Source organism: Tupaia chinensis, unplaced genomic scaffold (assembly GCF_000334495.1).
Source record: "Tupaia chinensis unplaced genomic scaffold, TupChi_1.0 Scaffold139341_1, whole genome shotgun sequence".
NCBI classification, from domain to species: Eukaryota; Metazoa; Chordata; class Mammalia; order Scandentia; family Tupaiidae; genus Tupaia; species Tupaia belangeri.
The window spans coordinates 745,900-760,184 of NW_006199230.1; the positions used below are offsets into that span (position 1 = coordinate 745,900).

The 14,285-nt window shown below is 39.4% G+C and overlaps 1 protein-coding gene and 1 pseudogene across 1 annotated transcript in view; one reads left to right on the forward strand and one right to left on the reverse strand.

The window, feature by feature from the left end:
• The first annotated feature begins 485 nt into the window (after positions 1 to 485).
• LOC102470249 (RNA-binding protein 4 pseudogene) lies at positions 486 to 4,186 on the forward strand (annotated as a pseudogene).
• Positions 4,187 to 5,515: 1,329 nt separating this feature from the next.
• Positions 5,516 to 14,285, reverse strand: part of NXPH2 (neurexophilin 2) — a 33,956-nt gene continuing 25,186 nt past the window's right edge. Inside the window, exon 2 of the mRNA XM_006161864.1 lies at positions 5,516 to 7,036. Coding sequence (XP_006161926.1) covers positions 6,293 to 7,036 — 744 coding nt within the window. The 3' untranslated portion in view covers positions 5,516 to 6,292. The remainder of the gene's footprint in view (positions 7,037 to 14,285) is intronic.

Here is a 14,285-nt window from a genome sequence, read left to right on the forward strand (position 1 = left end):
GTATGCATCCCTTCTTCTCACACTTCATTATCTGCAGCTCAGCAACAAGGCCGCACTTTATTATAAGAAAGGCAGGGGCATGTAGTCTAACTGGTTAGCCACATAGCTGGCCCTGTTGTTGCAATGGGGGAAGTAGCATGCATTTTGGCGGATAGCTTCAAGTCTATCACAGATGTGGAACATCAATGAACTGGAGGAATAAAGAAGAGAAAAAAAATGACTTCACCAGGCAGACAGAAGAAACATTAAGAATAACCAGGCTATGAAATGTCATCAAGCCTCCATTTTTTATTCTATGTGATTTCAAAAATTGTTTCTAGCTTTTAATTTTCTGTGGTTCTAAGAGTCAACATTTAATGGACATTAAGCTGGGTCAGGTGTTTCTGTTGAAATGGTACAAGATAACATATCATGTAGGTAAAATGGGTCTTGAATAATCAATGTCTTGCCCTGGAAATTTTTTAAAATATCAGGCTATAGATACCATGTACCAACTTGTGATAGTTAATTTTACCAGTCAAGTTGACTGGAGTAACAGGTACCCCAATGGTAATGCATTCTTGGTGTGTCTGTGAAAATATTTCTGGAAGAGATGAGACTGTAGACAGTAAAGAAGACTCACCCTCATCAGTATGGACAGGGATTGCCCAAGCCATTAAGTACCTAAATGAAACACAAGGAGAAAGGAAGGGCCGATTTGTTCTCTCTCTCTCTCTTTTTGAGCTATGCCATCCATCTTCTGCCGTTGGGCATCAGAGCTCTTAGTTCTCAGGCTTTTGGCCTCGGACTGAATTAACCATCAGCTCTCTGGTTCCTTAGCTTGCAGATGGCATATCATAATCATAGGACTTCTTGGCCTCCACAATTGTGGAAGCTGATTTCCATAATTCTCCTCATGTATCTATATACATCCTATTAGTTCTGTACCTTCGGAGAATCCAAAACACTATTAGATACCAGACAGTTTTTCAGGTGGTGTGGAGGACAAAGATTCTTGTTAGTTTATTCTTTCAAGGACTAGAGTACATATTATGTTTTTTTCATTTTTATTTTATTCTATTTTTAGTTTCAATACATTACAATCCCTCTGCATCAGCCTCCCGAGTAGCTGATAGCGCAGGAACACACCACTCTGTCCAGCGTGCCTAGCTTTTAAGGGGGCCCAGGAATCAAGTTTGGGCCTCTTGTACATCTTTAGGCTGCTGGGGGCAACATCAGCCAGCCTGCACTATGGTGGCTAGGCCAGATTATGTACTATTTATGGCGGAGTTGAGTTAGATAGAGAAAAGGGAAGATTAAAAATGAAGCAGAATGGAATATGTTCCCAGAGTTCTAGATCTTGCAATATAGGGTAAGGTTATTGGAGTGAATATGAACAGATGCTTGAATAGCTTCTAAAAACCTTCTTTCAGAAAAATCTACAGGAGGAACTTGTTTCCCTGTGACTTGTCTCTTAGGTTTGGCAATATGGAATTGCTATTGACTGAACGTTCTGATTAGGGAACTTTGGGTTAACTGCAGTTTTACTGCACATGCAAATACTTGCCTCTGTCTCTATTTCATTGGCCAGTTACTTAAAATTCTTCATGAGGTGAAAATCAGATGTCTAGGCTATCAAGGTATTTCACACATTCTACAAATTTCAAGTGATTTGCTACAATCACTTGAAAACTGTCAAATACAGTATCCTACTACTGTTCATTCTTAGCCAGTCATAACTTTAATGTATTCCAGGATGCTTATCTTTGTATAAAATAGTTCTATTCTGACTTTATTTTTCTATAGTTAATGTTTTTAAACATTTTGCGATTGGCCCAGTGTGGTGGTGCAGTCTGTGGTATACTGGACTGAAGTGCTGAGAAGCCACAGGGCCTGCTGCGGCAGGTTCCGATCCCTGGGCTGTCAACCTGAAATGTGCCTAGGGATGCACCCAAGACCCTAATGAACTGCTGGGTTGGAAAAAAGAACTTGTTGTGATGGGATCCTATCTAGGGTACATTTCTCAGGCATGTGCATACATGTGCTCTCTATCATGAATACATAAACACACAACAAATATCTTCATAAAATAATTACTATCTTTTTTGGGGGGGAGAGGTTTTTGCTATAGGGTGCATGTGCTCGCCAGACAGACAGAGAGAGTTAGAGAGACAGAAAGCGAGAAATCACCCCCCAAGGGGGATGGCCACGCCACAATCCCTTCTCCTCCATTCTCCTCTCGGGATCTTGGGCACTCACGCACATGCGCCCGGCGTGAGTTTAAGCCACCAGGTCTGGGACTTGAACTGCGGTCGACTACATGGGAGTCCAGTGACATAGCCGTTACGCTAACTGCTGGTCCCAATAATTACTATCTTGAAGATTTTGGAGAGAGAACTTTTCTAACCCTTTGTATGTTTAGCTTGACTTCTGAGTCACATCTTGGGAACTCACTGCAATTGTTTTTGTTGTCTTGAATATTAGCTTCAATTCACTTTTCTTACATATCATAAGACCTGGGACTAAGAGTTAGCAGAAATGCATTTCAATGGAGTTTGACAGTTATTAATGGGTGCATCTTTTACTCTCATGGGAATTAGGTTTATTTGTCTGTCTAATAGGGGATTGAGGAGGTAGCAAAGGTTTTACTCTCTTTGAAATATTACTCTTCCATATGTTAATTTTGGGCTGATCACTTTTCTTTATTTGGTTATAATTTACATATTAATTTAATTGAAAACATTTTAAAAGGTCTGTTCTTTTAGCTTTTGAACAATTTGTGACTGAATGCAAAATTAACTTGCATGAATCTTTTTCTTCAACTGTAGTACTAGAAGGCAAAAATGATTTTGTAGAAATGTGTGCATTTGCATGTTTAAATGGGGTCTGATTTACAGTGTGCCAAGTACCATTACTGACAATTATGTAAGCTTTGAAATGAAATTATTACCTAGAAATATATGTGGCATATGTTCTATTCCAATTTAAAAATATGCTTATGGTAATTTTTTTAAAGAGAGATTTTGCTATAAGGTGTATGTGCTTGCCAGAGAGAAAGAGACAGAGACAGAAAGCAAGAAATCTCCCCCTTGTAGGGGGATGGTCAAGCTACAATCACTTCTTTATTATCCTCTTTGGATTTTGGGGACACACACATACAAACCCAGCATGAGTTTGAAGTCACTGGCTCCGGGACTTGAACCATGGTTGGCCATGTGCGAGTCCAGCGATCTAACAGTTTTGTTACCACTGGTCTTGCCTATGGTAATTAAAAAAAAGAATTCTACAAACCCTGAGAAAAATCTAAGAATCATATAAATTAATTTGTAATTTCTTTTTTTTTTGCATAGGAATAATGTCTCAACTTTTGAATGTCACGTAGTTTTAAATCTCATTTCATGTTGTAATAACAATAATAACAATCATATTCACAGTTCACACTTACAGTTTTTACTAGTTAACAAGCTATTTAGCAAGTTCCTTATGAGAATTATCTTTTTGTTCTACTTTATACTCTCCATAGCCAAGCTGCCCTATTTAACATGTACATGCTTATTGGTACTACATACAGACACAGAGAGACAGACAGACAGACACACACACACACACAATAAAAGAAACAAAAAGAAAAGAATATTTCAAAAATAGCCATTCTGGGAGTCACTGCTTTGGCCGCCGCCATTTTGGCATTTTCTCAGAAGCATCCCTGCCATGAGGAAGAGGCTCTGTTGAATTCCATGCAGACTTTTTGGAGACGGTGAAGCTATCTGTTGGAAACCTGCCCAGAGAGGCCACAGCACATAGGAGCAGCTCACTCTGTGAGAAGTATGGAAAGATGCTAGAATGTGCCTTCATTAAGAACTACGGGTTTGTGCACACAAATATAAAACTGAGGTCGAGGATGCCAAATGCAACCCGCACCATTACAAGCTTCGTGTTTGAAAGCTAGCAAGAATAAGCAAAACCTTGACAAAGTTGCACATGGGCAACATCAGTCTCATCTGTACCCACAAGGAGCTTCGTATCAAATTTGAGGCCTATGACCCAGTTACAGAATGTGACATCCTGAAAGCTCATGCTTTCATACACATGGAGAAGACAGAGGATGTAGTGGAGGCCATCAGGGGCTTTAATAACAGAGTTTCAAGGTGGGATGTGCGTGGACTGAAATTCCAAGCTGCAGTTGTGCATGAAAATACACCCTTCGTGGTACCCCTTCGCTGGGACATTCTTGGCTCTGTGTATTGAGTCCCTCGGGAACCATGGACATTAGTTTACCTTGCTAAGTTTGGACCTTTTGTCCCTTTCCTATCTCTGTCCATTTTCCTCTTCTTCATAGCCTTCATCACTTCTCTAGCTTCCCATTCCTGTTCTGCTCTCCCAGCAGGCCTCACTGTGCAGAAACGGATGGGGGCTGTATCGTCTCCTCTGTGCCTCCTGCTTCCAGTGGGTGGTGGGTTTGGGAATGACTCTGGTGAAGTGTTACTGCTCTTGGGTCTCTTTTTGGCTCAGAGGCTAGACCTAAAGAATTGGAACACTTTTTTTCTTTTCAGTAAAATAAATGTTTTCCCCAAAAGAAAGCACTCTGAAGTCATGTGACAGATTTAGCAAATTCTTTTTATTTACATAGAAATGTGTACACACACTTTATATGTACACAGAAGATTCTAAGTATATATACACATATGGTTCCCACATATTTTATAATAAATAGCATTTTATTCTTGTTTCTAGATGAAAATAAAAAGATGTCTCAAAATATTACTCACTGACCACAAAATTACAAAAGCACCTGATGAACTCAGAGCAGAAACTTCAAGCCTGTACTACCACACACTAAGCCTAATACAGTTTTTACAAACAACAATCAAACACTGTGCAGCTATCACCAGTAAAAGGAGAAATGGAAATGTAAAATAAAGAACAGAGCAGTTGACTTCATGGAGAGCGTGGGAAGAGCATTTTTGTTGGTTAGGATTTATTTTCCTTTAATCTTCAATTTACTATTTTACAAACAAGAGGAAAAGAAGTTAACATCTATTGTAAAAAGAGTAACAATTCTACAAGCCTCCAGAGTTCTAGAAGCCCTTCTTATGGCCAACTGAACCTGTGCCATTTCAACGACCGTCCAGTTCTGTCATATAGGACTGCCCTTTACTCCCTCAGAGAAGATGAGGCCGGTACTGGTGGAGTGACATTTATTTGGAAGTAATTTTAACAGCCTGGTGAGCCAGGTATCTCGGTTGTCTACAGTTAATAATTAGAAATGTTTACGTATAACTCTATTTCCACATAGAGTTTGTGCCTTCATTCAAGTCATTAACTATTGCAGTAACTTAATCTCGGGGGCTAGAAATAATGGATCCATAATCCTGCAATTTCTTCCTCTCACTTCTAATTTCTTCCCCATTCCAGTCTAGGAAAGAATCAAATCACTTTCTCTCAATTTCGGTATATATATATATATATATATATATATATATATATATATATATATATCATCAAATGAATAGAAAAAGGTTCACTATGGGGTGACTACACATGTCATTTCTGATAGTCTCATGGCATTGACATCGGCAAAGGAGTACAAACACATCATGATCCTCATTATTAAACTGACATATACCCAGATCTGCTTTTCTAATATATCAATATTACCACTCAGATGAAAATCCTAAGGGTGGTGACCAACACAGGGCAAAGTGCTTAAATCACATGCCACTCAGCTCTAGCTTAGATGATAAAATACTTGGTTCCACTGTGGCACTGTCTTCACACCCGAGTTCTGAAACAAACGTTACCCTTTCATCTTCCATATCAACAATGGCACAGATGTGGGGAAAAGAGACAACAATAAAAAGAATTCAATGTCAGAAACACAATTCATCTATCATATACAATCTTTTCAGTTACTTTACTAAATCTGCTATTTTTAAGGGACCCTCCAAAACATATTTTAAAGGCAGGCTCACTTCAAGAGCAATGTTTGTCACATGCATAATTCGGTTCCTTCTTGTCACGCATGGGTACCATTGATGCCTCTTTCCGAAAAACAATATTCTAGAACTGAGTGATCTTACATGAAAGTGATGGTTTCATAAGAGTCTGATTCTTTAGATAAAGGTTCCTATGAAGTTAACAAACACATTTCACAGTTGAAGATTTTCCTTTCTTTTAATTTGAAAACCTGATAGGGAACTATATGGTTCAAGGCTGGAAACAAAAGGGATCCTTTACCATGAAGAGCTGGGCTTGTCTCTTGGTCTTTCTAATTAAACATCTATATGCCTTTCAGTTCATCACTGTGAAAAGATTAGCCAGAAGATAAGTATGGAGTCTCACTATGGTAATTGTAGTCAGGACAGACCTTTTGCACAAGTTTGTAATCAACACTGTAAAAGGCAATGTAAATGCAAATGACCTTGAAGGGCTTGGAGCACAACCAAGACACATGGCTCTGAGTCTGCTCCTGGTAGCAGATCTTAGACGGGTCAAAGTTGCACAGGGCGGTCTTCTTCGCCCGATCTGTTTTTTCATACTCAATGCGACAATTGAAAGATTTGGATTCCTTGGTCTCCAAGGTAGACTGAGGGGAAACCTCAAATTCCACCACTTTGGAGGGGGGTACCAAGCTCACTGAAACATTGCCCAGGCCTGTAGAATTATGTCGGAAATAAACACTGAAGGTTCCATTTCCATGGTCGACAATTTTCCCAGTGATGAGGAGGTTGAGTTTAACAGTTTTAATGTTGGAATGAAAGTCACCCCATCCAAACATTTTCTTAAATTTTCCTGTTTTCACTATTGGCCTCCGTTTAGTTCTTGCCAGTGGCTCCCCCCCCCCCGTGATATTGGCCAGCCAATCCCAAAAGTTTTCCATGCTGTCTGCATAAGCCATGGGACCGGGCTTGGGCACTGGAGACTGTTTAACAAACAGGCGCAGAGGACTGATGATCCTTGAGTGCACTACATTCCCGACCAATGTTCCTGGAGCATCTTTGTCTTCCCAGTCCAGTCCCTCCGTGGCATGTACCACTTCTTTACTGTCACAGAATAGCTGTTCGGAAAGAAGAAGGAGAAATAAGTTCTAGGTTAGGCTTTGGGCACACAAGCAGACTGAAATCAAAGCACAAGAGAAATTCTTTCAATAGTATTCAGATTCTTGCAAAAAGCATTTCACACTCAGTTGGGCTCGATGGTTTAATAAGATGAGCATTTTATTCAAGCTATGTAAGACTGTGAGTACAAAAATTAAGATGTTAGGATTAAGTTGAGAATATTCCACTTTAATAGGTCAATGTGGTTTTAGTCTCTATTTCCTAATCTTCACAATTTTATTTTCCAGATTAGAGAAAGCAACATAATTTGGCCTCATTTGATAAAATCATTACATTTGTGAGTGCTTTTCTTTCAGGCAGAAAATAATTCTAGAATGCTGAAGGTTTCTACCGAGCAGTTTGAAACACTCTGACTATAAGATGTTGATAGACTTAAATATATTTAGAAATATCAGAGCATTATTGTATTCAAAAGTTTATGACATACAATTTCATAGCTAGTGATATAATTCCATCCCTAATTCTATAACAAGAAAAGGTATGTAATTAGTACTAGGAAGTTATATGACCATTTTAGTTAAAAAAATATAAGCACTAATTTAGTTGCCTTTATAGAAACAGAAATTAATATGGAAAAGTATACTTTGAATTAACAGACTATAAGTGGAGGCCAGCAGGTGGTGTGGTGATTAAGGCACTGGACACCCACTTGGCCAACCATGGTGAGAGTCCCAGACCCAGAGGCTTGAAAAACACACTGGGGTGTGTGTGTGTGTGTGTGTGTTTCCAATATCCCCAAAGGAGAATGGAGGAGGAGGGATTGCAGTATGGCCATCCCCCCAGGGAGTGATTTCACACTTTCTCTCTCTATGTCTCTCTAAGGAGAGTACACACGCTCTAGGGCAAAACCTTAAAAAAAAAAAAAAGGGAGAGAGAGAGAGAGACTATCAATGATAAATTTTATTACAAATAAATTATGTCTTGCCAGAGTTGCTAAGAAACAGTTACATGCATGTGTTTTATGGGTCCCAGTATTTTTGTTGAAATCATAGCCACTAAGACAAAGGACTTTATTGGCATTTGATCTTCCTTTTTATTCTTTCTGTATTACAAGCATCCCCATGATTTCTAAAAATCATTTAGTTAAGTCAATACAGATTTTGAGGGACAGAATCATTATATATGAAACCATTGCCTGGAGTGAATATTTATGGATGAGTTATAAAGTCTGGAAAATAGAGGTTTCTAGTGGAAACACAGATAGCCTCTTATCTGTAATGGCACAAACCACTCTTGTAATGATTCTACGGAAAACTGTCAGCATGATGAAGCGATGAGCAAGAAGCGAGGCTGTTTATGCACTGCTTCTCTAGTCCTTTCAGACTTGGCTAAGCACTTGGCAAAACTGGCCGAAATTATTGCTTTCAATCCAATTTGAAAAAAAAAAAAAGACATAGGCAGTATTATAAATATTGCACTCAACTGTACGGTATAGGCTGATGACATGAGGTTATTGTTGGTGTGTTCACAAACGTTCAGAAGTCATAACAGAGCTTTCAGAAGTGTTTTAACCGATGCCTAGTCCCAAGATCATTTTGGAATAGGAATGTAAGGATTCAAGATGTATGAAGGGCTTTTTGTTGTTGTTGTTGTTTTCCTTTCAAGTCAGTGGAAGAAGGATGTCACATTGCATAATATATTTCTACTTTTGATTAGTTTCTTGTAGTTTTCTGGAGTTTTAAAACATCCTTTTCTACTTACTGAGGTCGATGAAAGGACAAATAGATGTGATCCATGTTTTCGCTTTTTTTTTTTTTTTTTAAGTTTTTTGACATAGGGAGTGTGTGCTCACCAGAGAGACAGAGGAAAAGTGAAAAATGATCCCCCTAGGAGTGATGGCCATACTGCAGCCCCTCCTCCTCCACTCTCGTCATGGGATTTTTGACACACATGCACATTCACCCAGTATGATTTTCAGGCCACTAGGTCCAGGACTCGAACAGCACTTGGCCATGTGGGAATCTAGAGCCCTAACCACCATGCCACTTGCTAGCCTCTCATTTTTACTTATTTAAGAACCTAAATCTATATAACCTTTTTTTTTTTTTTTTTCAGGAGATCTTACACTCTGAATGGATACTTCTTTCTTTCTCCTTATGTTGAAAGGCTGCCACATTCACCAGGAAAAGAGGAATTCTAGATCAAAATATTTCTTGATACTGTAGCTACAGCTTTCTCATTCGGAACACTCTTAATTATAACGTGCATAACCTCATTCCAATCAGTTAGTAATTGTCCTTGGAGTTCTGGACCTGACTCCTGTTGCCTGACAGCTAATACCACTTTTCTCCAGTTAGAGCTAAGGACAGATGAGTAGATAGGAAGCACCTTGTGATCAAGGCCTAAATTCTCTTCTCTGTGATCGGAAGTCCTTTTCCTTCTTTTCTTCTTCTTCTTCTGCTTCTGCTTCTTTCTTTTTTTATTTTTTAAAAGAGTAATTTATTTTACTTATTATTATTTAATTTGCATAGAGCACATGCACTTACCAGAGAGAGAGGGGGGAGAGGGAGAAAGCAAGCTGCCAGGTCCAGGACTTGGACTGCAGTTGTCCACGTGGGAGTACAATACCTTAATCACTATGCCACCTGTTGGCCCCAGCTTGCTTGTTTGCTTTCTCTCTCTCTCTCACTCTCTCTTTTCCTTCATTCTTTTCTCTTTTGTTCTTTTCTTTCGTTTGCCAAAGAGTATGTGTGCTCACTGGAGAGAGACAGAGAGAGAGAAAGAAAGTGAGGAAGCACTCTCCATGGGAAATGGTCACTCCACACAATTTCTTCTCCTATATCTCTCCTTCCCTTTGGGATTTTGAGCATGCGCATACACATTTCTGGTCTGTTTTTCAAATTGTTGGGTCTTGGACCAAACCACACGGTTGGCCATGTGGATTCCAGCTATCTTAACCAACAGGCTATGGGCTGGCCTGAGATCCTGATTCTTGTTGCCCAAGGTCTACCACCTGTTTTTAGTGTTTCTTAAGATTCACTCGGCTTAAATGCTGACAGTCACACATTTGCTGAGCAGCATCTGGTGTGCAAGAAGTCCTCCTTACTTTCTGATCTCTATGCACCAGTTCAATACAGCTTCTGAACGTCTTCCCTCACTCCTTCCTGACTTCCTTTCTCTTTCATAGGGCATGTCTCTTCTCACATGTGCTCCTCTTAAATTGTCTCTTCCCCCCATTAAAGTCTTGATTTTTAACTTTATACACCATGCTACTGCAGAACTAATATGCATTTTTCCATTCAAAAATATTTTTCTCAATTCTTTGCTAACAACACCAAACTGCTCATTTTTCTTTAAAGCATTGGTTTTTGCATTGCATATTTTCCTGAATTTTTTCTCTGCTTGGATTTTTCTTGATTCAGTACTTTCCTTTCTTTTTTATTTTACTGAAAAATCTATATACATTGAGTCCATATTCAAGGACAACTTTTGAAACCATGTAGAGTCAATTTAGCTGAACTTGCTACATTTCAAAATGATAAACTCCAACACCGTCTGAGATCCTTCTCTTATCTCTAGGATTTTTCTTGTGATAGTTCTGAGATTACACAATTAACACTAATAATAATAATAATAATGTAAATGGTCATCTACTGAGATTTCTTTTTAATGATCTAAAGATAGTCCCGGTAGTAACTCATTATAACAGAACATCACCCAACATATGTGATTCATCTAAGAAATATGAGTGTTATATATATAAAAAAAATCTAGGACCAGCAGGTGGTACGGTGGTTAAGGTGCTAGATTCCCACATGGCCAACTGTGGTTCGAATCCCAGACCTGGCGGCTTAAAAATCATGCCAGCTGTATGTGTGTATGTGCCCAAAATTCCACGAAGAGAATGGAGTAGGGAGTATGGTGTGGCCATCCTCCCTGGGGAAGGAATAATTCCTTACTTTCCCTTTCTCTGTGTCTCTCCAGAGAGAACATGTGTCCTATCACACACACACACACACACACACACACACACACACACACAGAAAGAGAAAAATCTAAGTAACCAAACAGATAAACTGAATGAGATCCCTCACTCTGGCAAAGGTCTTCAAACTCTTTAAAAAGACTTTCCATATACGAATTTAAAATGAAACTTGATTAAAAAAAATTCATTCTAACATTTTTCTTCAGTTACGAACCTGTTCAAAAAAACCCTTGACTTTTTTTTTCCTTTTCTAATTTTGCCAGAGAGCACATGTGCTAGACAGAGAGCAAGAGTGAGAGCAAGAGAGAGAGAAGGAACCTGAGGAAGCACCCCACAGAGGGCATAGTCATGCTTCAATCCCTTCTCCAGGTCTCCTTCCTGTTAAGATTTTGGGTGCACACACACATGTGCCCAGTGTGTCCCTCAAGCTGGCTGGTCCAGAACTCAAACGATAGTCGCCCATGTGGGATCTAGCCACCTTACCAACCACACTACTGGCTAGCCCAAGAGTTCCTAGCGCCTTGAGAAACATGCCATGTACATGTGTATACATGCCCGAAATCCTGAGAGGAAAATGGAGGAAGGATTGTGATTTGGCCATTCCACAAGGGGTGATCTCTCACTTTCTCTCTCTCTTTCCAGTGAGCACACGTACCTTAGAGTAAAACTGAAAAAAGTTTGTAGGAAATAGAATTAAAGTCTGAGTTCATTTTGGTATCAATTTTTTTAAAAAAAATCAACACAGTTTTTTCATAATACACATACACTATAAACATTTTGAAGACTTTTTCAACATATGTACACATAAACAGAATGCTAAAATTTATGTGTATAGGGGCAGCAGGTGGAGCAGTGGTTAAGGCACTGGACTCCCACATGGTAAACTGCAGTTTGAGTCCCAGATCCGGTGGCTTGAGACTCATGCCAGAGTGTGTGTGCCCAAGATACCAAAAGGAAAATAAAGGAGAAGGGATTGCAGCATGGCCATCTCCCCAGGCGGTGATTTCTCATTATCTCTCTCTCTGCCTCTTCAGTAAGCAAACATACCCTACAGCAAAAATATTCTAAAGCAAAAAAGTGTACATATGTACGTATTCTTTCTTAAAGACATTTGTTTTCCCTAGACTCTCATATTTCTAGCTTGTTTTGACAACATTAGCCAAGTTGAGAAAAGCTTTCTACAACTTCATCTGTTTACTACTTTTAAAAGTTCTCATAAGTGAAGATTTCCCTATCTAAGCCCAAATCTTAAAAAGCTATTGGATAATGATGTACCAGCAGAAGAACATAATTGAAAGGATAAATATATTTCTCAGCATCTTTAAAAGGCTGACAAATGCATCTTCTAACTTCTTCTCCCTTTGGCATAACTTGTTCAGTCTCCCTCTTATTCATCACTTTATAACCTCACTGCTGAGAAGGCACCCTCTCTTATCCCAGGTTCTCATAGATGGTTGTATAACCCAAGTCCCCAGTGTTTGTAAGTAACCTCTAAGATCTAATCAAAGGAAAACTGAGGGCGGACAAGCCATGACCCTGCCCTCCTTGTGTTCCTATGCTTCCACAGGGGAACAACATGACTAGGTAGAAAGAGCATAGGATTTGGTGAAGACATCACTCATTGCTCGAGTGTATGGTGTATGACCTGAACCCCAGTTTCTCACCTATAGCTCCTTTGCAGGTTGGCTGTAAGAGCTAAATAAAAGAATGGTCAGGAATATCTGAGCCTAATCCTTAGCAAAGGCATCCAATGACTGATGTGTCTTCTATGGTCCAGTGGACAGCCTCATGCTTCCTACTCAAGAAGTGTCTCTGAAGGGTTATGAGAATTCTCAGGTCTCCAGGAAACTGATTAATGGTTAATTGAGCAACTTGTTCACTGCCATGTGATAAATTAATGATCAAGTAGAAATCAACCTTCTCAACCCCAGAACATCAATCAAATGTTTCCCCAAGTTTCCAGCCTCCCTGGCATGTGAGTCACATTCAGATCACAGGCACAGGTGAGCCCTTTTTACCAACAAACTGTGTTTGTGGGCCTTTGATGCCAGCTTACCCAATGAGTCAGCAAAGGTATCTGAGAGAACAAAGTGCCAGGCAAGCGTCCTCTTTCCTAACAAACGGTCTCTGTGATGCAGCACGCTGAGAGCAGGCTGCAGGTGGTTCTGAACCCATTAGCAAATCACTCGACCCAGGTCAAGATCGTTAGATGTTATCCACAAAACACCATACTGTATCCCCCGTTTATTTCTGTCCTTGCTGGGGCTCTTCATGATAATTTTGGTATCTTTGCTATCTTTTGTCCCATCATATTACAATAATAATGCAAAAACATTTAACTGCAAGCATGAAATGGAGTTTTTAAAAGGAGAAGAAAGAGGAATTGCTGTGCTTTATCTGTTTGAACATTCTTTGATTTCAACACATTTATCAAAGCTTAAGTAATTTATGTCTTGGCAGGGCGTATCAATTTCACAAAGCACACACATTAGCTAGATACAATGATATCATATTAGCTTTTTCTGCATCTTACAGAAGAGCTCAAAAAGATTAATAAAAGCTCCAACCTTCATCAATTAAATGAAGCAGGTGGAAGGAAGAAAGTAGAAGAATAAGACTGTATTTCATTTCAGTTCTTTTGTTTTTAGGGAGGAAAAAGCTGACAGGTTCAAATCATTCATCATAACAAGCTCAAGTTGAATTTCACTGATAATTAAATGCATTTTTTTCCCCAAGAGGCAAAGAAGCTGCAATGAATTTTATAGTAGCAGATGTGAGAACTGTCACAAATTATAGAAATAATTTATAAACTAAAGAGCATCTTCCCCTGCAAACATTATCTCAGAAGAACTTCTTTTCAACTGTATCTGCTATGTATTTTTAATAAACATTTTATTTTTAAATAATTTTAGTTTAGGGACCAGCAGTTGGCATAATGGTTATGTTGCTGGACTCCCATGTGGTCGACCGCCGTCCAAGTCCCAGACCGAATGACTTAAACTCACGCTGGGTGCATGTGCGTGCGTGCCCAAGATCCCGAGAGGAGAATGGAAGAGAAGGGATTGCGGTGTGGCCATCCCCCCAGGGGGTGATTTCTCGCTTTCTGTCTCTCTGTCTCTGTCTTTCTGATGAATGTATGTGCCCTATAGCAAAAATTTCTCCAAAAAGAAAGAAAAGAACAATTTTTTTTTTTTGAGAGATTTTCACTGTAGGGCGCGTGCGCTCGCCAGACAGACAGAGAGAGACATAGAGACAGAAAGCGA